Source organism: Ambystoma mexicanum, chromosome 5p (assembly GCF_040938575.1).
Source record: "Ambystoma mexicanum isolate Mex_15411 chromosome 5p, UKY_AmexF1_1, whole genome shotgun sequence".
Lineage (NCBI taxonomy): Eukaryota > Metazoa > Chordata > Amphibia > Caudata > Ambystomatidae > Ambystoma > Ambystoma mexicanum.
Window position 1 is genome coordinate 1,051,593,147 of NC_090930.1, and position 24,512 is coordinate 1,051,617,658.

At 48.3% G+C, this 24,512-nt stretch overlaps 1 protein-coding gene across 2 annotated transcripts in view; it reads right to left on the reverse strand.

The window, feature by feature from the left end:
• The window catches only part of MCUR1 (mitochondrial calcium uniporter regulator 1), a 595,058-nt gene that overhangs the window by 171,518 nt on the left and 399,028 nt on the right, over positions 1 to 24,512 (reverse strand). For both annotated transcript variants that reach the window (XM_069613550.1, XM_069613549.1), the window contains one exon: positions 21,813 to 21,884. In XM_069613550.1, coding sequence (XP_069469651.1) covers positions 21,813 to 21,884 — 72 coding nt within the window. The remainder of the gene's footprint in view (positions 1 to 21,812; positions 21,885 to 24,512) is intronic.

Below are 24,512 nucleotides of genomic sequence, written 5' to 3' on the forward strand. Positions count from 1 at the left end.
GATAAAAGAGGCAAAGGATTCGCTACTAAAATGGGCCCCTCAGGAGATATCTTGGTTGGGGCGGGTAACAGCCATCAAAATGACCTTACTACCCCGAATGCTTTACACATTTCAGGCGCTCCCAGTTCACATCCCGGAGCGAGATTTACACAACTTGCAGAAAGAAATGGGTAGATTTATTTGGCAGCGTAAAACACCCAGAATACAGCGCAGGATCCTCACTAGAAGCAGACAATTGGGAGGCCTAGGGCTCCCCTCGATTTTAAGATATTACAGAACAACGCAAATTGCTCCCATTCTGAGCTGGGCAATTCAAGTTGACCCCCCCCCCCCCTTCCAAATGGCAAGACATTGAACAGTTGTTTGCAGGGGCTCCTCTTTCTCACCTCCCCTTTCTACCACGGGAAGCACGGGGACCCCTTCTCCCAACTACGCGCTCCACGCTCCGATGCTGGGATAGGCAGATAACTAAGAGGGATCGCCCTGGGATTGGGCCCCCTGACCCCGATTACGCAGAACCCATTGTTCACCCCAGGGCTCCAACCTAGATCATACCATAACTGGTCGGGAGCGGCGACCTTGAGACTACAGGAGTTATATGTTGATAATGACCCCTTAACGTTTATTCAATGTAAAGGAAAATTCAACCTTCCTGAAACGGAGAGATTCAGATACATACAACGTAGACACTGGGTCACTAACCAGACTGTGAAAAAAGTGACATCCAGGAAACCCACGGGTATAGAAATAACTGTTGCGGAGGGACAACGCTTATACAAAGTGGCAACCTGCTACCGTCTGCTAGAAAATGTCCCAGAGGAAGAAAAACTGTCTTACATGTTAGCATGGGAAGGGGAGCTAGGCAGAGAGATAGCTCCAGAATCATGGTGGAGAATTTTGGACAGGGCACATAGGTCCTCTAGATGCACAACTATTAGGGAGTGCGCACTTAAGATATGTTATTGATGGTACTTTACGCCACAGAGACTGCATGCAATAAACGTAGACTACCCAGATGATTGTTGGCATGGTTGTGGGGCTAAGGGGGATCTGGGGCACATGTGGTGGCATTGCTCGATCATTCAATCCTTCTGGCTAGAGATCAGGTCCAAAATTAAGGCTATCTGTGGCATTCTTCTCCCCTTGGACCCATTAATAATGGTGTTGGGCGACACCCCAGACGATGCATCCTACCCTCAATCTGGTTCCAGAGCATGTCTAATCACACAGCTATTAATGGCGGCCCGTCTCATGCGCGCGCGATTCTGGAAAGAGCGGGAGGGCCCCCACATTGCCCACTGGTGGGTCAAAGTCTGGGACATTCTGGGAATAGAGAAACTAACGGCTGCCATGGAAAACCGATCGGACAAATTTCAGAACATTTGGGGTCCATTCCTAGACCATGTGGAGGAAAAGGAACACATGTTCTTCCAACCCAGACTGGGTAAATTCCTCCTTCAACCCTGAACACCTTGGGAATAAGGGGACGATCTACTGGTTTGAGAGCAAATAAAGGGATTCTGAGGGACACTGAAAACAATACTTGGAACTAAGGATGAAATTGAGGAAGGGGGTGATCTGAACTGAATCTAACTGAATCCAACGGTGACTCTGATGAAGGTGGTAACTTAAATGATTTTTTTTTCTTTTTTTTTTTCTTTTCTTTCCCCTTTCTTCTCTTTCCTTCTTCCTCCTAACCAAGTACGCTATGGAACGCAAAGCGGTAATACTATACCCCAAAGGATATCTATGAAACAGATTTAGAACCAACAATTATAAAGATGTTAAAATGAAATGTTAATACATTGCCACAAATTAATTGAAGTTAAATGAACAGTGACAAACGCCGATCTTTATGAAACTTTATGAGTTGCAGAAATTGATTCTATGGACGGGCGCCAATGGGGCGACTGACCGATGTCTTGTTTTAATCAATCATTATTGCCACTTACTTGTTTAATAATGAATTCAATGTTTTTGACGTTTCAATAAAAAGATTTTGACCAACAAAAAAAAAACCTGGCCCATTCTACTGCTGGTCAATTATATCAGAGCCAGAGAGGGTAACCTCTGTCCCTTCATTTTCATGGCCTGCCACCAGATGTTCTCAATCATGCCAATTGCCTCAAATTCTCTTACCTGGGCACCCAGCAGCTCTAACAGAGGTTGTGGAGCACATTCTGCTGCAATCCAACAAGTGAGTGTGTCCTCGTGTGGGTGAGCAAACCAATACACCATTTGTCGGAGCACAGGGGCCCAAAAATAAGACCGAAAATCAGGCACTCCAATATCCCCCTGCGTCTCTGGCAACTGTAAAGTTGCCAGGGCAATCCTCTAGTTTCCCCCGTTCCACGGTAACCTGGCCAGTATAATGTGCAATGCCCGAAAGCATTTTGCTGGAGCTGGCATGGGCATTATCTGGAACACATACAACAATCGTGGTAAGGCTATCATTTTCACCGTGCCATTCGCCCCATCACTGATATAGGTAACTTCGCCCAGTAATCAGCAATTTTACCAAAGGCCGTAACTGCCCACTCAACATTTTGCTGGTACACCTACTCCCAATCTGCACTCATGCAAATGTACTTAAATCCTCTGCTATGGATGTCCATCTACAGATGCCCAAAGCTCATCACCAGCCCAGTCAGAAATGTATATATCGCAGACTTAGCACGATTGACCAACAGTCCTGATAACGCCCCAAATTCAGCCACTCAAGCCAGACCCTGCCCCAGACGAGGATTCAAAACATACAGAAGGGCATCATACGCATACACGGAAATGCAATGTTCCGCCCCACCCGTACCCATTGACAATCCCTGCCATGCATGCCACCTGAGAATTAGCCACACAAGCGGTTCTATGACCAGTGCGAAGATCAACGTTGACAATGGACACCCCCGTCACATAGATTTATGCACCCACCAGGAGACAGAAATAGCCTTATTCACCTCGACCCTCAAGGTTGAGCTCTTGTACAAAAGCTTCACCCATCCAATAAATTGAGGCCACAGTCCCATTTGGGCCAATGCCAGCCATTGGAATGCCCAATAAACCGAGTCAAAAGCTTTGTAGGAATCTAAACTGACCACTGTAGATTCTCCTTAGTATACGTATATTTATACAGAACCAAGAACAGCCTTGTCAAATGTTGCGTAGCGCTCCCACCCAGGATGAAACCAGTTACATCTGAGTGCAACAATCCCTGCATCAGCAGGGTTAATTGGCCAGCCAGTATTTTACAAAGTATTTTCATATCCACATTGATCATCATGGATAAGGGCCTGTATGTCCTTACTGTCTCCCCCTTCTTTAAGGAGAACAACATCCAATGCATCAAGCATGGAGTCAGGAAGTGCATCCAGTTCCCTGGCTTTCAAAAAGACCTCCAGCAGTATAGGAGCTAACAATTCAGTATACTGCCTATACACTTCCTTCGTTAATCCATCCACCCCCAAGGTCTTACCCAGGCATAGACTACCTAGACCACCTCATATATACCAAATATCTCCCCCAATGCTTCACTGCGCTCAAAGGACAATCTGGGCAGCTCTGCTTCCTCCATCCATGAGGTCACTCTCTCAAAGTCAGACCCTCCCTTGTTCCCATACAAATCACCATAAAACACCTCACTATGTCGACCAGTTCAGTCACCATGCCCCCGCCCCCAATACCCTTCACACAGGTGCTGTGGCCCTTTCCTTCGAACCAACCAGGGCAAATGCCTACCAGCCTTGTCCCCTTGAGTGTTGCCTCGCTAAATATCCAGCATACTCTCGATTATTAAAAGGGTCTTGTGCCAGCCGGGATGTCATTTAGCGCATCTGACAGCTATGTGCACGATACCAAGTCAGGACCGTGGTTGAGATGCCTCTAATAGACATGTTCAGTGTTTCCCATTCAGTGTGTCTATGAGTGGTAGAGCCCAAGTTATGATCCACGAACTTCTGGATTTGTTCCCCCATCGATGATCTAAAAGCCATACCCATCAGCATACTATTGTCAAATCTCCATCTTAGAATGGGCAGCGTGAAGCCCCTCCTTGATACCCCCAAAATCAAGGGGTATGGTCCGAGGGACCTATCCAGGTTCTCCGCCTTTGTTACTAATTCTAACTCCTCCTCCCCCACAAAAGAATAGTCTATGCGGGATTAGGAGCTGTGCACCGTAGAGTAATACGAATAAACTCTGCTCATCCCCATGTTTGAGTCACCACACATCTCACAAGCGCAGATCAGTCGCTATTCTCCCCAGCATCTTGGATGCCATCTTCACAGGCTGTGTGCTCAAGTTCCTAGTATCTAGTTCTTTACTGAGTACACAGTTAAATCCCCCAGCCATAACGCCCAGTCGGCCCGATGAGCAACTATAGCCTGATCCACATTAGGGGCATAAGTGCATAGCAGCAACGGGGAACGCCCAAACCAACTCCCCACAATGCCCACATAACTTCTGTCCGCATTCAACATTGTTCGCCTGACGGTGAATCACGAGGAATCTCTCACCTACACCAGAACCCCTCTAGCACACGAAGAAAAAGCTGTCCTCACAACCGGACCCTTACACCTCTGACCCAACCTGCCCAAAGCCTGCGGGTTCAGATGTCTCCTGCAGAAAAGCCAAATCTACTTTGTGTCTGACTAAATACTACCACATTTTACTTCTCTTCATCACATTGTTGATCGCACGTACATTCCAACTAATCGCATTCAGAGCAGCCATAACAAAAACCCCAGACAACAAAACCTGCACACCTGCATTACATGTCCTACATGCCATATGTTAAAAGAACCACCAACAACAAAACAACCTGACATAAAAGAACAATCCCACCCCCTGCCTTCCACGACCGCATTCCCAACTAGCAGACAAGTCCCTTTCTTTTCCCAAAATACACAACACACCCACTCGCTAAAAAAGGAAAACTCCAGCAAAGATTCCATCCCATCATTCAACCATGCCCAGCCCAAGGGGCCACAGACCAGGTGAGATCATTAGGGTCGGTCAAACTTTGCCATGAGTGGCAAAAGAACTCTCCCTGCCCCCACCACATACAACGACAAATACAGCCCTCCCTCAACCAGGCAGGCCCCATCCTACCCACTACCAGACTTGTGGTCAATCCATACCCCATCACCACCTATTGGCATCTCCCACATCACCTTCAATCAACCGGTCGAAATAAGTAATATCTTCCCTCAGCTTCCCCTCCCCCACCCCCCTAGTCAGTAATCCCAACCAGACATCAGTTAATCAACTCGCAGCCATCCTATACTGGATCCCCCACTCAAACTCAGGTCAGTAGATCTATATATCTATATATTAACTGAAAAAAACTTTGCTAAAGGGACGTTATGGTTACAAGTAAAAGCAAAAAACCTCAAATTCGCCAGTTATGATAAGCTAAGCAACCATAACTTGCGCCACCACCATAAACTGCTAAGACTAACACCCAGGACATCAAAGATGACATCACTGATGACATCACAGATCTGGGACACTTGTTTTTGTTCACGGACATATCTAGGCCATGTGGTTTTCTTTACTGACATTCAAAAGGTGCTATATATCTAGACGTTAACCTTGTCATATGTTCTTTAAGTACTTTCCTTAGGGTTTGGGCTCCGCTCATGGTGTACATACATGGGGCAATAAGCAGGCCCCAAACACACAATTCATTTGCATACATGAAGATACACTGTAATGTTACTAACATTTTCTGATGATGCTGTTTCTTTCTTCCTTACTTTTGTTTCCCTGTATGTGCCTCTGATTTGTATGCATTGTGGGTCTTCATATGTATGGTTTGTACTAGCACAAGGGTGTAGTAAGTCTTGAATTGTTAGCTAGTTATTACATGTTTAACATTACTCAAAACTCTGATAAGGTAGCATTCATTATTTTACTATCCAAAATTACAAGATTATAAATATTGTACTTCTATGGTGAATGCTGGAGACATTGCCTATGTGTACGTATGATTGGGTTCCTGTATTAACAACACTCCAATACAATGTTGCTTAGATGAGTACATTCTTTAATAGATTAATTACAGGTTACTCACCGTAGTGACCAATAGTCCCCTTTCATTCATACTGCATGGGCGTCCCTTCCAAGGGACGGGAGACAGAACCTTTTTCACCAGAAAAAAACACCTTCCCTTTAAATTTAGAGGTGTGAGGCCCCTGGGAGCATGCGCTGCCCAGACTCCGACTTCAGCCACCACACTTCAGTCGCCATTGACGCGTTGACAACAGAGTCAACATTGGCAAATTATGGGGGGCGTGGCCTGCACGCGAATGATGCGGATGTGAACCCTGTGAACAAATCCTGCGTTAATATCCTGATTCTATGGATTACAAAATAGCCAAAACGCACCGATCAAATCCGTGAGGTGGAGGGACTTAGCGGACCGAGTCTACCACGTTTATTTGGCCAGGAGACCGAGAAATCCGAAAGAACGCTGAGGGCCGATACCCCTGAAGGCATACGTCTAAAATGGCCACCAGCGCCTGAGCGCAAAGACCAGCTAACTGCCCGAAACAGCCGTGACGGCTTTGCGCCGAGGAGTACGGAGGAAGCAATAGAGGCAACTCCTGACGGCCTCCCTCTCAGTACAAAACGAGAGGCTGTGACCGCCGGATCCGCAGATGTCTACCTGCTTAGGACCCTCTGGAAAACGGGAGACGAGCCAAGACGCACACCCTGCCCGGACTACGCGAGCCAGTAAGTTGTGTGGGCCTGAGAAGCAGTGGGGAAAGAGTTTGTATCCGCCGGGAGAATATCCCACCACAGCCAGCAATGCACGCCATCCAGTTCTCAACAGGACGACCTAGCCGAGAGTGCAACCCCAGAGGAGCCCGCTTCCCCAGCACTCGCAGGGCTATGGATCACATGTCGCACGAGGATGGCCTACCTTCTAGGCTCCCGCTGTGACCACGCTCCAACTCCCCAGCAGCGGCTCCGTGGGGAACACACGCTCGATGGCCCTGGCCAACAGCCTGTCGGGGAATTGACGGGAAGAGACTGCTTGAGGCGGAGACCATCCTGGCAAGCCCACCGCCCGCACGGTAGAAGAAAGCGGGACTGGACCCGTTAACCGGGACAAAACATACCTCAAGTAAGTGCTCCCCCCCTGCTAAACTGTCTTATTACTTGGCCACTGGATCCGGCGGTGGCATCTCTGGTGCCTGGCACCAGGCCCCTGGAGAGGCGCAGGGGAAGGCACAGCGGAGGCAGAGGAGCAGTGTGCCGGCTGCCCTCCTCCCTGGGAGGCGCATGTGGGTGCTAAATCTCCGGGCATATCAGGAAGGAACACCAACTGAGTGCACGAGACCCGGCGGGGGGGGGAATAATACCAGGACTCGCTGTCTCCAAACCCTAATCTTGGCCCGATACCCGACTGCGGGGGTTCCGCTGGGCAAAAGAACCGGAGAGCCTGGTGGGCTGGATGATTGCTGTGCTTGGAGGAACTACCTGAACCCCCCCCCCCCCAGCTGAAAGCGTTTTGGGAAATCGCCATCTTGACCGTTAACACCGGCCCGCTACGGGAAGCGGACACATCAGCAGTGCACAACGCCACGACTCTCTGGGCGAGTCTTTGAGCTGCCGCCATCGAGGGCAAAGGACACATATCGCTGACAAGGGGATTACCTTACAAAAGCAGCGGCGCTACACCGGCCCGAAAGATCATGTCCTAGTAGCACTCCAACAGACCTACCTGGAAAGGGGGGAAAAGCCTCCTGGACCCACCCACCCCTGGCCCTTGATAAATGACATGGAAAGAGAGCCCGCCTTGACCCACAGACGACGCTACGCTGATCCCGCCAACAGAGCACAGTTCCACAAACTCTGCAAAGACAGGCAAAAGAAAACGTCCACGCAAAGTAGCATGGACCAATTTGCGGTCGCCAATACCCCAGCACCGACAGGCCAAACAATACGATCCAACTCCCCCACTGGCGAAGATACTCTTTCATTGCGAGACGTGATGGCTGCCATCGCCAGCTCCCGCTCCTCGATGGAGATCAAAATAAACAGCATCCCAGCAGATGTCTCCTTCCTGCGCCACGATCTACAAAAGCTGACCTCCCGAACCGGAGAGGCGGAACACTATCTCCGAAGCAGAAGACAACATCAACCGGCAGCTATCACAAGACCTAAACCGCCTGAAAACCCTGGAATCCAGGTTAGACGAGGGAGAGGGAAGTTCTCGCTGCAACAACGTGCGCATTCTTGGACTTCCGGAGGGAGAAGAAGAACACAGCATCTAGCTATTTCTAGAACAATGACTCGCGGACATCTTCGTGCCCCACTCCTTCCCAAAATTTTTCTCAGTGGAAAGAGCCCACAGAATGCCCTCGGGCAGACCGATCCCGGGTGCGCAACCCCGAACGGTAATTGCTAAACTGCTTAATTACCGGGACAGAGATGTTCTTCTCCAGATGTCACGCTCAAAGGGGACAATCACCCATAATGGCTACTAAATTGCATTCTTTTCTGAATACATCCTTGAAGTACATCGGGCACGGCAGTCGTTCGAGCCACTCAAAAGACAGCTGGCTCACGTGAACATGAAATACAGCCTACTCTTCCCGGCGCAACTCAAGATCTACCACAAAGGAACCACAGTACATTTCACCGACCCGCAGGAGGCCTGGAAATGGGCAGAGGCTCACATCGAGGGCGACTGGATCATAGGACCAACGCGACAGAGAGGAAGCCCCTGGCCTAGACCAAGACGTGCCTCCCCTGGGAGAGATCCGTAATTAATGGGACGGGATGCCCCGGAACTGGCAGCGGAGCAGAATGAGCGATGAGCAGGCTACAATCCTGTACCAGAAAGATAAGGCGAACTACCGTGACACAACAACACACCGTTTTTAGACCACTGGCTCTGCCATATGATATAATCCATTATGAATGACTAAAGGACAGCGCAAAAGAAGGAACTCCGGGAAGGGCTCCTCCCCCCCTGGTAAAACACCCCTTTTTCTTGGGTTCTTATTAGGTGTTGGGATATTAGGCTGACACCCGAAGTTTTTGAGTGTCAGCAATGTTTGGGCAATAGGTACTTTGTGTTGGGGTGGAGTATAGGGAAGGGGAGGGCGGGGAGGGCAGGGAGAGCTTGCAAGGTTTTTTGTTGATTCAGGGCCATCACATGGTCACACGACGATCTAATCACTACCCCCTATATGGACCACCTCGTCTCATTTCACATAAGAGCCTCACTCCCACAGATCACACTAACGGAATACCGTTCCTCCCCCTTGTTTAGGACATCCTGAAAAACCCCCAACACATGCTGTAAATGGCATCTACGCAACCCCAAGCATCATCTGTGAAACGCTCCAGATCTCTTAAGCTGCTCACCTGGAACGTGAATGGAATGGGGTCCGGGATCAAAAGATGCCTCATTAAGCAATTTCTGAACAGACACTCCCCTGACATGGCTCTGATAACAGATCCACCTGGCAGGGTCAAAATGTGCCTTCTTCCCACGAACTAATTATTGTTCCGCGTTCCATGCGGGATACTCAATGGGATCCAGAGGTACTCTTATCCTGATACACAAACGCATCCCGTTCATTCCACAAATTGTAGAACAGGACCCAAGGGGTCGATATGTGTTAATCTTGGAAACGCTTTGGGACGAGAAGCTGGCTATTGCCTCGGTGTATTCTCCACCGGGACTGGGGCAGGAATTACTAGGCGAGTGGACCACTCTTATGGGACAACATCAACCCAACATGTGGATTCTAGGAGGAGACTTCAACAATGCCATGTGCAATAGCATGGATCGCACCCACCTTAGTCACCGGAACCCAGACACCCCCACAAGATTATCTAATTTCACATCTCCCTTAGGGCTCCGGGATGTGTGGCGGGAGCTGCATACCAGAACCAGGGGATATTCGTTCCATTCGGGAGCCCACGGCTCCATGTCTAGGTTGACTACTTCTTCCTTCTGAATACCGACCTGCACAGGGCAATGTCTGCGGAGATGCTTCCCAGAGGCATCTCAGACCATTCGCAAATGATGATGGAATTACGAATGCAAGGTACCCTTGCCCCTAGAACATGGAGACTGAACAACTATTACCTTGGATTCCCTGAATTGATAGACCGCCTCACTTAAGTGACTAACGAATACTTTGAAATCAACGAAGACGCAGTGGACAGCCCCGTGACAATATGGGAAGCCTATAAAACGTTGCTAAGGGAAGAGATAATCTCCTGGATGGCACATAGAAGGAAAGAACCGCTCCAGATGATAGTTGAGGCAGAAAGGGAAGTGAACAGTTGGGAAAATAAACACACTCTCGACCCCACTCCCGAGACTCACCTGTCCCTGAAACACACTCAAGAGCGACTTCGGAACAGGGTGCTGGATAACGCTAAGCAGGCCCATTGGCACTCGAGAGCAAGAATATACGAATTCGGGACAAAGCAGGCAAAATGCTAGCCTGGCTTGAGAAAAGAGATGAGGAACAACGCCATGTCCGGGAAATAGTCGCTCCACATAGCAAACGGTGTCAATCAGACGCTGAGATAGCAGAGGCCTTCGCCGAGTTCTATGCTGACCTATTTCAGGCTCCGACTCTTCCACTGGACCCCTCCCTTTTAGTCGGTATCACACTACCATTTCTTTCAACGCAACAGAAGGAACAATTGGATTCAGATTTGTCGGATGCGGAGATCACAGAGGCCATAACACAGTTACAAGCAGGGAAAACACCAGGTCCTAACAGATTCCCAGTTGAAACCTGGCAAAAACTAGATGGAGACAAAATAGCGCCCCCCCCTCCATAGAATGTTTCTTCGTGCCCTTTAGCAAGGGACCCTTCCGCCAGACTTATGTAAGGCAACCATCGTAGTTATCCCCAAATCAAACAAACCCCCTGAAAGATGTGCTTCCTACAGATTTATATTGCTAATCAACAGTGAAGCCAGAATTCTTGCCAAGCTCCTAGCTAACCGATTACAATCGGTCACCCCCACTTTGGTCCACCCGGACCAATGCGGCTTCATGCCACACAAATCGACTCGGAAGAAATTGCGACGCCTCCTTCTGGCACTAGAACGAGCTCCCATTATAGACGTACCGATAGCTCTATTGGCAATAGATTATGAAAAGGTGTTCGACTCGATTCGGTGGGACAGCTTTTGGGAAATCATGCGACGTATGGGGTTTGGAGACACATTTTTGGGATGGGTACGATTACTCTACACAAATGCCCACGCAGATGTTAGGGTGAACGGATGGCCCTCTCGATCCTTCCCTCTCAGGACAGGCATGAGACAAGGATGCCCACTCTCTCCCCTTCTCTTCGCCCTTGCGATTGAGCCGCTCGCTCTGTGGCTTTGTCAGAGGGCAGCCTGGAGGGGGTTTAGATGGCCGGAGGGGCACACCGACCGGACATCTCTATACGCAGACGATCTCCTGATATATCTGGGGGATCCAGCCCGGTCTTGCCCTATAGTAACGCGGATGTTCATCCGATTTGGTGTGTTTAGTGGACTGAGAATTAACTGGAGGAAATCCGCTCTCTTTCCGGTAAAGGGTGGGGCGCAGGCTACACCCCAGGACTGCCCGCACAGAGTGGAGCGGCAGGGCTTCCGATATCTGGGAATTTGGATATCCGAGGACCTGACAGTGTACATGAAATACAATCTCCAGCGATTATTGACCGATTTACCAACGATGTTCATCACTGGAAACTTCTCCCCCCGACAATTATGGGCAGGGCCGCACTCTTCAAAATGATGACCCTCCAAATATTTCTCTATGTCCTACAAAATGCTATGCTCAAGATCCCAAACTCGGAGTTTGACCGGGAAGAGATACTTCTCAGAGAACTCATATGAGGTGGGGGCCAACCTCGCATTGCGGTAACTACACTCCAGAGATTGATCTGGGAAGGCGGGATAGGAGTGCCCTGCCTCCAAACCTATTACTGGGCTTCACAGTTAGCAATGGTTAACGACCTGCTCCATGGGGACCGGGAACTGCCCCACATACGATCCGAGATAGCTACCATTCATGACACAGACCCACTTTGTCTACTATATCAACCCCCCCACCCCTTCCACCTACAACAAGAACACACATCATTACCGTTTGGCAACAAGCACAATTTTGTAGGGTGGAAAAACAGAATCACTGCTGCACAACCCCTGTGGCAAAATAGCAATTTGACCGAAATCGAGAAATTTGAGCCATGGCCTAGATGGATAAGGGCGGGAATCCTGAAAGTTGGGGACATCCTTGTAGATGGGAAATTGGCCTCATTTGACACTCTGCAATCACAATTCTAGATTCCGGGTACAGAGAAAAATCACTATATACAGTTGGCCCATGCCCTGAAAACCCACATACCAAAAGACGTCACTGTACCGGATTACACTCCTATAGAGCGCAATATGTTGCCAGCATACATCCCCACTAAATGCACTTCCATCCTTTGCCACCCCTGAACTGAACAGTCTAAAAGCTAAATGGGAAGTGGATGTAGGAGGAATAGACCCAGAGGACTGGAATCAGGTGCTCCTGCATCCTTGTGAGATTGCAATCTGCTCCCGGCTTCGCCTGGTGCAGCTGAAAATATTGCACCGAGTATACTACCCTAGGACACGCTTATATGGTTGGAAACAAGCCCTAAATCCAAACTGTCTCCGATGTGGAGAGGAAGAGGGAACCTTCATACACATTCTATGGGCATGCCACCGGATTCAAACCTTTTGGAGTGCATGCTGTAACGAACTTGTTAGAGTCCTGGCCCGTACCATACCACTGGATCCAATGGTCCTACTCCTGGGCATACCTAACGAAACAGACGTTGATAAATGGGAGAAGATGCTCCTACACACAGCAATGGGGCCGATTAAGCGTAACATAGCGCAGAAATGGGGAGCCCCAGAGTCTCTGACGCTGGATCAATGGATAACAGACAAAGACACATGCGCTATGGTGGAACGCAGGATTTACAATGCAAGGTGCTGCCCCGACAAAGCCTCCAAAATATGGGAAAGGTGGCAATAAGGGGTGACCTAAGACTCCCTGGCACAAGTTGTACGACTAGGAATAACATACAAATGTAATTACGTGGAAAGTTTTCTTGTGATAGACATCATGTGCAATACCATTTGATTATGAATGAACATGATGGTCCTTATGTTGGTTTTGTTTTTGTGATTGTTGTCTAAAATAATAAAAAATGTTTTATCAAAAAAAACATTGCCAAATTACATTAGTATTATAAGGGGGGCGGATGGTGGAACGTATGGAGGAAAGAGGACTAAGGACTAAGAGTAGGTTAGTCACTACAGTGATTAACTTCTAATTACTCTTACGTCCCGTCCCCTTTCCTCCATACTGCATGGGCGACAACTGAATGTAGTCCTAGGGTGGAGACAATACCCTCTTTAAGCAAATAGGTTCCCGAGAACCGCCTGTCCGAAAGCCGCATCGGATCTGGAGCCGGCATCCAAACAGTAATGCTTGCAGAAAGCCGAGGGAGTGGCCCAACTGGCCGCACTGCTTAAGACTTGCCAAAGGACCTGGCGCTGGAATGCGATGGCTGTTGCCTTGGCCCAGACTGCGTGGGTGTGCATGTTCGCCGGCAGCGGCTTATGCTGGCCCTCGTATTCTTCTTTGATGGCCGAGAACATCCAGCGGGATATGGAGGCCTTGGAGGCCTGATAGCCTGGTCTTGCACCTCTGAAAGTGACAAACAGGGCGTCTGATTTGCTGAAGTCCTTGGTCCTGTCTAGGTAGAATTTCAGGGCACTCCTGACATCCAGGAAGTGCAGCGCTCTCTGTGTCTCCTCCTTAGGATCGGCACAAACCATAGGAAGGACTATTTCCTTGTTCAAATGGAAAGCAAACGGCACCCTAGGCAGAAATGCTCCGTGTGCCATAGGACTACCTTGTCCCTGTGAAAGGTAGTATATGGTTCTGAGGCGACCAGCGTCTAGATTTCGCTGACTCTGCGAGCCGAGGTGAAGCAGACTAGTAAGGCCGTCTTATTGGTGACCAGCCTGATGTCCGTGGACGCCATTGGCTCAAACGGTTTGTGCGCCAGGGCACCCAAGACTATGTTCAGATCCCACACGGGGTGTGGCCTCTTGCAAGCCCCGTCAAATGTTTCTTGACAATCGGATTGGAGGAGGAGGAGGAGAAGAAGAACCCCTCCTCAGAGTTCCTGTAAGCGCTGATAGCTGCGAGGTAAGTGCAGCAGGTTTTTCACCTGCATTCCAGAGTAGGCGAGGTGCGCTGAGAAGAAGAGCACGTCGTCCAAAGTACATGCCAGGGGGTCGATATCCTTGGAGCCTGCCCAGTGGCAGAACCTGGTCCATTTACTTTTATACTGGGCCCTGGTTGCCTTGCTCCTTGCGCCCTGTATGATTTCCAGATTAGCCTGCGAGAGGCTGAGGTGCCTTAGCGTTAGCTGCTCAGGAACCATGCTGTGAGGGCTAGTTTTTGTGGCACAGGGTGGATGACCCTGACCCCTGCTGCGCCAGAAGATGTGCTGGGCCTGTCAGAATGGGAATCGGAGGCATCTCCGAGAGAGTGAGCAGCTCCGAGAACTATGGCCTGGCCGGCCACCAGGGAGCTATTAGAATGATGTTGAGCTTGTGAGACTCAGTGATCTTGCAAATCACTCTGTGAATCAGCGGAGTGGGTGGGAAGGCGTACGCTGTCATGCCATTCAACTGAATCCGAAATGCGTCTCCCAGGGAGCCAGGGCCCTGTCCCTGCCAGGAGGCGAACTGAGGGCACTTCTTGTTGTGCCAGGTGGCAAAAAGATCCACCTGGGGAAGACCCCATCTGTTGAAGATCTCCTGAATAACAAGGTTGTTTAGCTGCCACTCGTAATTTTCCGCTCCCAACCTGCTGAGCCTGTGCGCCTCTAGGTTGGATTCCCCCGGGAGGTGGACTGCCATGAGGTAGATGTCGTTTTCCAGAGCCCACTCCCACATGCCGATTGCCAGTCTGCACAGTGGAGGGGATCTGGTACCTCCCTGCTTGTTGACATAGTACATGCTGGCCGAGTTGTCCATCTGGATGAGGACAACCTTGCCCCTGAGAAGTGGAAGGAATGCTCTGAGCGCTAGCCAGATGGCGTTCAGCTCCAACCAATTGATGTGGTATTCCTGCTCGCTCCTGTCGAGTCCAGTTGCCGTAGACAGAGATCGTCCAGGGTGGCTCCCCAGCCCTCGAGCGAGGAGTCCGTGGTGATGGTGACCTGCAGGGTGTGAGGCCGGAAGGGCTTGCCCGTCCATAGGTAGCAGTCCCTGGACCACCATGTTAGGTCCGCGAGGAGAGATGGAGGAACGTTTATCATATCGGTTTGAGAGCCCCGCTCCTGGTTCTATGAAGCCGCTAAGTGCAGCTAAATCCTCCTCATCTTCAGTCTCGGATGTGGGACGGCCAATAGAACCGCCGCCAAGAGACCCAGGAGATGTTGGTACCACCAGGCCGAGGTCACTTCTCTGCTGAGTAAGGGAGTGGTGGCCTTCCTGATGGCTGAGATCTTGTCCTCCGACGGAAATACCCTCTCGGAGTGCGTGTCCCAGATGAGGCCCAAGAATGTCAGAGTATGCGTGGGCTGCAGCTACGACTTCTTGAGATTGAGCAAAAAGCCCAGATCGTGCAGTGTGTTCATAAGGGCATGGGAAGAGTGGTGAACCACTTCCGGAGATGTAGCTCTGACGAGCCATTCATCGAGATATGGGTAGATGTGGAGACCCTGCACACCGAGGAGAGCAGCCACAGTATTCATGAGTCTGGTAGAGACCCTGGGGGCCGAGTTGAGGCCAAAGGGAAGGATCTTGTATTGGAAATGGTAGCCCATGATCCTGAACCGTAGGAAAGAACGAATGGGCTGCCAAATCGGGACGTGCAGGTACGCGTCCTTCAGATCCAGGGAGCACATCCAGTCTCCCTTGCACAATGTCTCCACTATAAAAGCTGGCGTAACCATCTTGAATTTTTGTAGAGGTAAGGAGAGGTTGAGGGTGGAAAGGTCCAGCACAACTCTCAGGCCCGCCTGGTTCTTTTTCTGAATGGCGAAAATCCTGGAGTAAAAGCCCAAGCCTCGCTGGAAGGCTGGGACTTCCTCCACAGCCTGGCTCTCTACGAGCGACTGGATCTCCGCCAGAAGAGTTGCTGTCCCAACTTGAGGGAGTGGCGGGCAGGAGGGAGGACAGACTGGGATGGGTAGGATCCAGGGGGCCGCAAAATTCTGGCACCAGAAATATACATGGAGAGCAAGCCTGCCCCCCTGGAGACATGTGGACCCGCAGGGGCGCGTCATGCCTTCTTACCCTCAGAGGCTGTTGTGGAGGAGGGGGACTGGAAAAAGCCCTTACTCCCCCTCACCCCCTTTTTGTTGCTTGTGTCGATTTGGAGTCGGCGAGCGGTCCGGCTGCCTGGACCTCTGTTCCTGGAAGCTGTGGAACCCACCGTACGTACGTCCCTTGTTGGAGCACTGCTGTGACTGGGTGTACGATTTGGGCGTATTCTTTGTCAAGATGTCCAAAGACTTGGCCGTTTGTGAGCTGTTTTTCTTTTTGTCCATCTCCTTGTCCGTGGTGGAGTCGAAGAGGTCCACCCCCCCCCTCTCGAACAGCAGGTCTAATATGCGTTCCTGGACATCCGGGTTGAATTTCATTGGACAGAGCCAGGCTGTCCTTCTCGTGTCCGTGGTGATACAGATGGCGCAGCCAGAGGTGTCAATATGGGCCACGGTGGACTCCACGATATAGTGATGCCGCAGCAATCACTGAAGAGTGTAGCTGAGGATGGGCCGATAGCAAGAGTGTATCCCCTCTCCATCTGCCTGTATTTGCCGTCCAGGCGTCAATTGACCGGCTGGGCAGAGTGGGGCTTGAGCCAACCCTTTTTGGCCAGGGAGACTACATCAGTCTGCAGTGGAATTCCCGTTTTGGCAGAGGGGCGACGTGTGAGAACTTCAGCAAGGAGCCCCCTCTGCCGGTTGCTTGACCTTGGGTTGAGGCAGGCCCAGGTACTCCGCCAGAGGCAGAGGCTGAGGTGCTGGAAGCATCGGAAGGAGCATGTCCCTGATGGCATCCCAAGGATAACCCCCATCTGAGGCGACATCATGAGCCCGAGGAACCTCTCAAAGAACCAACCTGCCCCTCTGTGAACACCTTTAATTTGGAGGGATAAAACATGTATTCATGGCCAAGCGTCCTGCACACTGCACAGTAGGACTTGCACTGCCTCTGCACCCCTTGACCAAAATGAGGGAATATCATAATTTTCGAAATCCCCACAGTGTAGACAGAACTTAGTCTGATGTTGTGTAATAGAGCATCCCTGTCCCAAAAATTAAGACTCATGTTACTCCTTGTGCGACCCTCAGCGATCTCCACCTTTTACTCTAGGGTTCTGTCACCGCAGTGAGAGGGTTACATCTGGCCTGTAACACCAAGACTGTATCCTCCACTTCCCCCACTCTCCTTTCAGCTTCCGTGACACTCCGACTTCTCAAATCCCACCATCTGTATCTTCCATTTCAGTTTAGTCCTGGACGCCTACTTGCCTCTAGCAACCTCTCCATGGTGAAAGAGCATTCTGTTCCCACAGCTTCTGCTGTGTCGCCCTCAGGTGGCTGTGCCTGTCTGGATTGCCTACATTTACCACCCAAACATTGTTACAGCTTCTGCTGTTGCTGCTTGCCCTTAACAATGGCAAATATGCACATCCAAGTCCAGCTGGAATTTAGCAGGCCAAGTGGTGCTACAGCTCTCACCTTCTACTAGTTGGCCCCGAGCAGTGTGATGCAGTTTACAGCATGCCCATAGCAAGGGCCCCCAAGCCAATGAGTTTATCAGCCACAAAAAAGAGCCTCCAAGCACACTGACCTCACTGTTGCAATGGCTGGCCTCCAGCCTTTAAGGGGCCAGATACACACTTGAGTCAGGTGGGTCACCAAGTCTACCCAACGTGTTCTGTCCAGAGCACCGTGCTGCCTCCACCACATCGTGTGTCCCACGCCAATTCTCCGGGAGCTCACCACCCAGCAGCGGCCAAGATCTCTCGTCTCAGCGAACACCGCTGGCCAGTCTATCAACATCCACTCCCCAGCCATCTGGCCGTGGAGCCGTGCAGCACTCCAGGATGGCGCCAGTCTACGGCTCCACCAAATCTTTGCGTTTCCACCACCTCTCTGGGGCCGAAAGGTTTCTCAGTGGACATCACCAGGGCTCACGAGACAACACAGCCCAGTTTGGCATGCCTGCAGTGTCTGAAACAGGATGGCAGCAGGATATCAGCAGTGATATGTATGGAGATCCGAGCCCTCACATCCTCACGGATCTGCTCTTGGCCACAGTCCCCACGTTTCATACTCAATAGACATTACATCGACAAGACGCTTGCTAAATGTTATTACCAGGCCAGGCGGACCCAGAAGACAGAATACTGTCCCTCGATGCTGAAATTTGATAAAGTCTGATCAGACTACATGTTCTTGGCCCTTCAGAAATTCTGCATCGAGGGCCAATTCGTTGACATGGTTAAACTGCTTTACCAAAGCCCTAAAGTGTTGGTGGTCACTAATGGCTGCACATCGGCCCCACACGCGAGTAGTGTCCACTATTCCAATGTTAGATGCACTGTCTATCGAACCATTGGCCATCCAAATCAAGAACAGATGATGCCCTTGGGGGTATCGCCAGGCCTGGACTAGAGCACTGCATCACCTTGTACGCAGACGATGTCCTGATATACATCCATAATTTGCCACTGAATATCCTGTGCATATTAAGGGATTTTGGCCCGATTGCAGGTTAAAAAATCAATTGTGAGAAATCAGAAGTAACGCCACTGAGGAAAGACATACCATGGGACCCATGTGGGGTTTCCCCATTCAAGCTACAGATGCAGGCAATCAAATATTTAAATGTGCATAAGAGCGCCAACTTCGAGGATCTGGTTCAAGACAGCAAACCCCTCCCTCGCCCCATATTGATCAAAAGTAATAATGACTAGACCAAATGGAGCGTCCTACCTCTGTCCACAAATCTGGCAAAATGAAAATGAACACTACCTAAATTGCTTTATCGAGCCCAGAATATTCCGACACCTATGCCCGCATACATGATCCAGGATCTGAAAAAACAGACTGGGAGGTTTATCTGGAGACACCTAAAGTGAGGCTCAATAGTAGAATATTACAAGCAACCAAGCAAGACAGAGGACTTGTGCTCCTTTCCTGGAAAGCCTATTTCCTGGCAGCACAAGCAAATTGGGATAATGCTGATGATACATCTAGTTGGCGTATAACAGAAATTGTCTCATTACAGCCCTTCTCCCGCCAAGAAATCACTGCCCTGACAATCTAAAATCCCGAAACACAAAGAAAAACCCCATCGTAGGGCCCATGATAGCATACTGGCACCAAATGCTCAAACTCACGGGAATTTAATACAAATTGCATCCCCACCATGGCTCGGGCTTAGAACCCACTCAGGCAGGTGGATAAGGTTTAGACGTGAATAAGACTGGCATAATGTGCAAATCATGGATCTTTACGATGGCCACAATCCTATACTGTTTGAAGAGGCCAGGATCATTTTGGGCCTTGTGGCAGGAACAGAGCACTGATCTCCCGGGTTACTGCCAATATCACAGAAGCCACGCAAACACAGGAGTAATCAGCCTATGAATCCGAATTGGTTCAAGACATCTCTAGCTTTCCCAAAATTAAGGCCTTCTACTTATGATGTATCCCGAATAATTTGGGTAGGAACTCTGTTTTAGAAACCACCTGGTCAGAGGATATGGGGATCCAACTCGATAGCGGAGACATATATTCATTTTTTTTTACTGATTTATGAAATCTCATGTAATCTTTGCAACAGGAAAATTCAATTTAAAGTGATACAAGGCATTTATCAGACCCCAGTTAAGCTTTACACAATGAAATTGTCGAACACACCTATGTGTTGGAGGGGGTGTGGACAACTCGGGACAATTTGAGACCAGTTTTGCTCTTGCTCTAAGATTTTGCAGTTTTGGGGGATGCTATTCTCTAGTATCTCGCACATTCTGGGCTCCACTCCAGTTCTTGCACCGGTATCCAACCTATTTGGGTTTAAGGTGAAGGAGAGGCATGATGAAGCGGCGAGTAGGAAGCTACTACACGTTATTTACAGTCAGAAAGCTATTTTGCTCAAATGGAAGTTAATGGATCCACCAAATTGGGAAATATGGGACGGCCTAGTATCACGGATGTGCACATTTAAGCAACAAACCTATAGGAACTGCCATGAGTCCCCAAGATCAGATCGGAAGTGGGAATTGTGCGAACAGTACATCTAGACCCCACTATCGTTTACTCCCTCATTAGTGGCCTGTAATGTTGTATGCCTATGAATATCTTATCATTGACCATAAGTGGAACACAGAAGTGGAGTGAATATGATATAGATTATATACTAGGCACAATCAATGATATATGCTTCTGTAGCGTGTAACCTATGACCTGATACCCCTGATGAAGGATGAGATTAAGGTGATTCTTGTGAATAGTCTGTGGCAGTGAAGTCTGATGACTAAGTAACCATTGCAGAACTGCCCTGGCAATGTTTTGTTATGGTTTATGTTTTGTTTTATTTCTTTTGGGGGAGGGGGGTTGGAGGTGTGGGGGCGATGAAAACAAAGGCATACAGGCAACCAGTGCCAATTTCGTGCTATTTGGACTTTCAATGCCTATATTGTGTGCTAGGTGACGTTTTATTTAATAAAAAAAAGATTTGAACAAAAACAATGTATGAGCCACTTCCTCTCACAGAGAAATTGCAGTTCTCGGTCTGTGTGACTGAATATCCTGGTTAAAATGTTAGAATCATAGCTAGACACGGGCACACCCAACATCATTTCACCCATATAAAATGCTTACATTGGGCAGCGACAGAGTTGACCTGGAAAGTACAGAGGTTTAATTTAAGATTGACTTGAAGATGCAATGAGTCATGGAGTGGCATAACTCACGTTTGCTTAGACTGTGTTAATGCCTACATAACCACTTCCACATGTCATGCCTAGTAAAATAAAAATGCGCAGTTATCAAACGCCAGAAATCTGATAGACAAAGGTCTCTCATGGATCAGATACTATGAGAATCTGCAAATCACCCAAATGGCCACTTAAACTAAGATGCAGCTACTTTGGGTTTCTATCTCCTGTCCCGAGGATCTGCTAGACAGAAAAGAAAAACTTGAGGATTTGCCACCTGTTGTGGAAATATACAAATGGCATAATCAGAGTATACCTGGAGTCAGAGTTCAAGGGGCACCCACTGACTATTGAAACTATTTAAACAGAACCATCCAATTGGGCTGACATGCTCACAAGATACACTGGAGAACAAAGCCCTCTAAAGACACCAGGACGGAGCGTATTCTCAGATATCCTCGACCGGTGGTTCTGGAGGATGAGGCTTTAAATGATATGTAATGACCATAGACCTAATGGTATTTATAGAACGCTCAAAGAGGAGTGGCAGGGCAACACCATCTGAAGGCCATAGGATCCGACAAAGACACAAATAAGAACTGGATAAGACACACAGGTGACAGCAGTGTAGGGTGCATAGGACACAAACGTGATGCGTTCACCAACTGACAATGCTGTCATCCAAACGCTCAACCTACCTGAAAATGGTCCTGTGGTATGGTAGGCAAGGTGGACCATCTGTTCAAAACAAATACACTTATTTTTTTTTTAACCTACGAATTAAACATTTTCATTAAAGGAAGGATGATCATATTTCTACCATTTCTTTCACTCTGCTCTTCTCCCAGTTGAAATTCAGTTTGTTTTCTGAATCGACCTTGACAATGTCATCCTAAAATAAAAAATACAAAACAGGTTAATACCATTTCTGACTTTTCGGTACACAACAACGTTCAGCATTTCTGCAAGTTCTTTCAATTGATTAACAATCACTATGCACAAGTGACGGGGAGACCATAATACACTTTACTTAAAGTAAAACCGCTGTAACATATTACCATTCATCCCCATCCCAGCTGCTACAGCATAACACGCCAAAAGTAAAAAATCTGGCTGCAGCTCTCCCCAGAACATTACTTTGTACAGGGGGGTGGTCCTGTCCTCAAACGTTTGCACTACAATGAATTGTTGCAGTGTATTTTAAACAGACCTCCATATTAGTAGTAATACATCAAAACAAGTATGCATTATTGGAAGAAGGTTCTGATCCAAATACTGGAGAAAAATGATGGTGTCCTTTATTTTAATTAGGCCACACATGTAGGAATTGAAAGTAGATACTAGAAAGTAAAACATATCACCAAATAAGGATGTTGTGTTAGATAAATAACATATAATCCAAATGTTCAGTCCACATTGATTAAGGTTACATGTTCATTGGTGACAAGAGGACACTGAATCTAGCCTTTTTAAATCAAATAGAAAGCCAGATTCTAAAGTGTCCTTTGGAAATGCACTGGAGGTTCAAAGAGGTGCATTTGCATAATTCATGTGGTATGCTGCCAGCACACCTGTACAATAGTGCAGTATTGTTTTTCCTGTGCGAAGTTTTGCAAAATATTACTTCATATTTGCCAAACAATGTATTTCAACAGTATAAACAATATTGTGTGAAAATCAAAGCAAGTCGCTTATTGACCAAGAAACCTAAAAATAGGGTCTGCTGTAGGCAACGTCAACATAAAGGTAGTGATGGTAATTAGGGTCATAGTTCAAAAAGGTTTCAGTAAGAACATGACGACACTGGACGTTTCGGCTGTTAAGGTGTTGCAGCCTTCTTCTGGGGCCGGGTAAAGCAGGTCTCCCTATAGATAAACAATATGAATACATATTGTTACATGGTCCAGGAAGTGGATCATTCCTAAAATGAAAAGAGTAAGAGCCAGTGAGAGGCTGTTCTAGGGGGTAACCCTCAGATCCCATGCACTGACCTTGCACGTGGGTGAAGAGATTCAAATCTGGTGTGTATAGAACCAAAGGGCCGGGGGATGATCTCCAGGCTCCGTAATGGTGAAGGTGGGTCACTCTGGGGTGATCTATGGGTACAGGAGGAAAGCACAGGTGTGGGTTAGCTGTGGCCTAAAAGAATTACTGCAGCTGTGTTAAAAAATGGGAGCACAAAGGGTACCTTAAGGCTGAGGCGGTGCAGTATCGAACATTAGGCTTGAGTCCAGAGCAGAAGGGGTTTGTGATTTACACCTGAACCCGTTAAGAAGGCTTATAAAGGCGACGAAGATTTGTGGGATCCAAACTCGCAGAACTCTGACTTAAAGACCCAACTGAAGAGAGTGAATCTCGAGTAAAAGTACATATTGGAGATGGCTCATTATGGCGAAAACCTAAGAACAGCGAACATGTCTAAAGTCTTTCAGCTGTAATCACATGTACATGTTGCCCAACTGCTCCAAGGGTCTTTTTTGGAATGCACACAAGCAAGCAGCGATTCAGTCCAACTTCTTTGCAGAGGCCCTAAGGTATGTGTTAATTCTCCAGCAAGGCTTGGCTTGCTGAGTCTTAATAGTATACTCCAGGTGGCTTTTCACAATAATCAAAAACTAAATAGATCACCACTCAAATCTAGATTCAGGTATGAAGTTTTTGATATAAGAAACAAACAGCCTCTACTATCTGATGATTATGTGAGAGGCTACCAACAACAGGTACCATGTACCAATAAAATGGCCGGAACTAACGGCATCATGGAGAAGCCTATGAACTGAAAGCAGATTGTTAAATTATGGTAAATACACTTTTACTTTACTTTGCCTATAACATGTGTGTGGTCCCCCTAGGTGCCAGCTTAAAGTTTCTAAGTGCAGATTTGCGAATGACAAAATGCACTTGCAACTCATGCCCATGCCAAGTGTATACGTGAGTGGGTACAGCAGGTTTTATTTTCACTACTTTTTTCCTGCTGATTTTTGGCTGAAAAAAACTCATTGAAAAATAGAGGGGGTGGAGGGTAAAGGGATACAAGAGTGTGGGGAATAGTTAGTAAATAACTGGGAAGTGTTGGATGGGGACCCCATATTAAAAATAAGATACATTAGATGGGTTTTTTCGGCCTAACATCGGCAGCAAAAAACTCAGTGAAAAAGAATCCTGGCGATAGAATGACATAGAACCTGTGAGTGGTGCAGAAGGATTGTCCTCATCCAAAGCATAGGTAATTGCCCTTACCAGAAGAGTTAACAGCCGTACATTATGCAGGCTCAGCCAAGCTAATCTCTTACAGATTTATCTAATTAAAACTGTCCTTCCACTTCGTGCCAAACAAGTCTTTTTTTGGTTACTCCAGAATCAGGGCCGGCATATGAAGCGAGAGTGACTCAGAACAAAGGTGGTATTCTTCCCAGCAAAAGAGCCCCTTCCCACTCACAGTCCCACAAACCATTTCATCAGCCCAGAACAAGGACTTGGGAGATTACTAAAAGTATGTGGGTGGCATGCTTTGGATAAC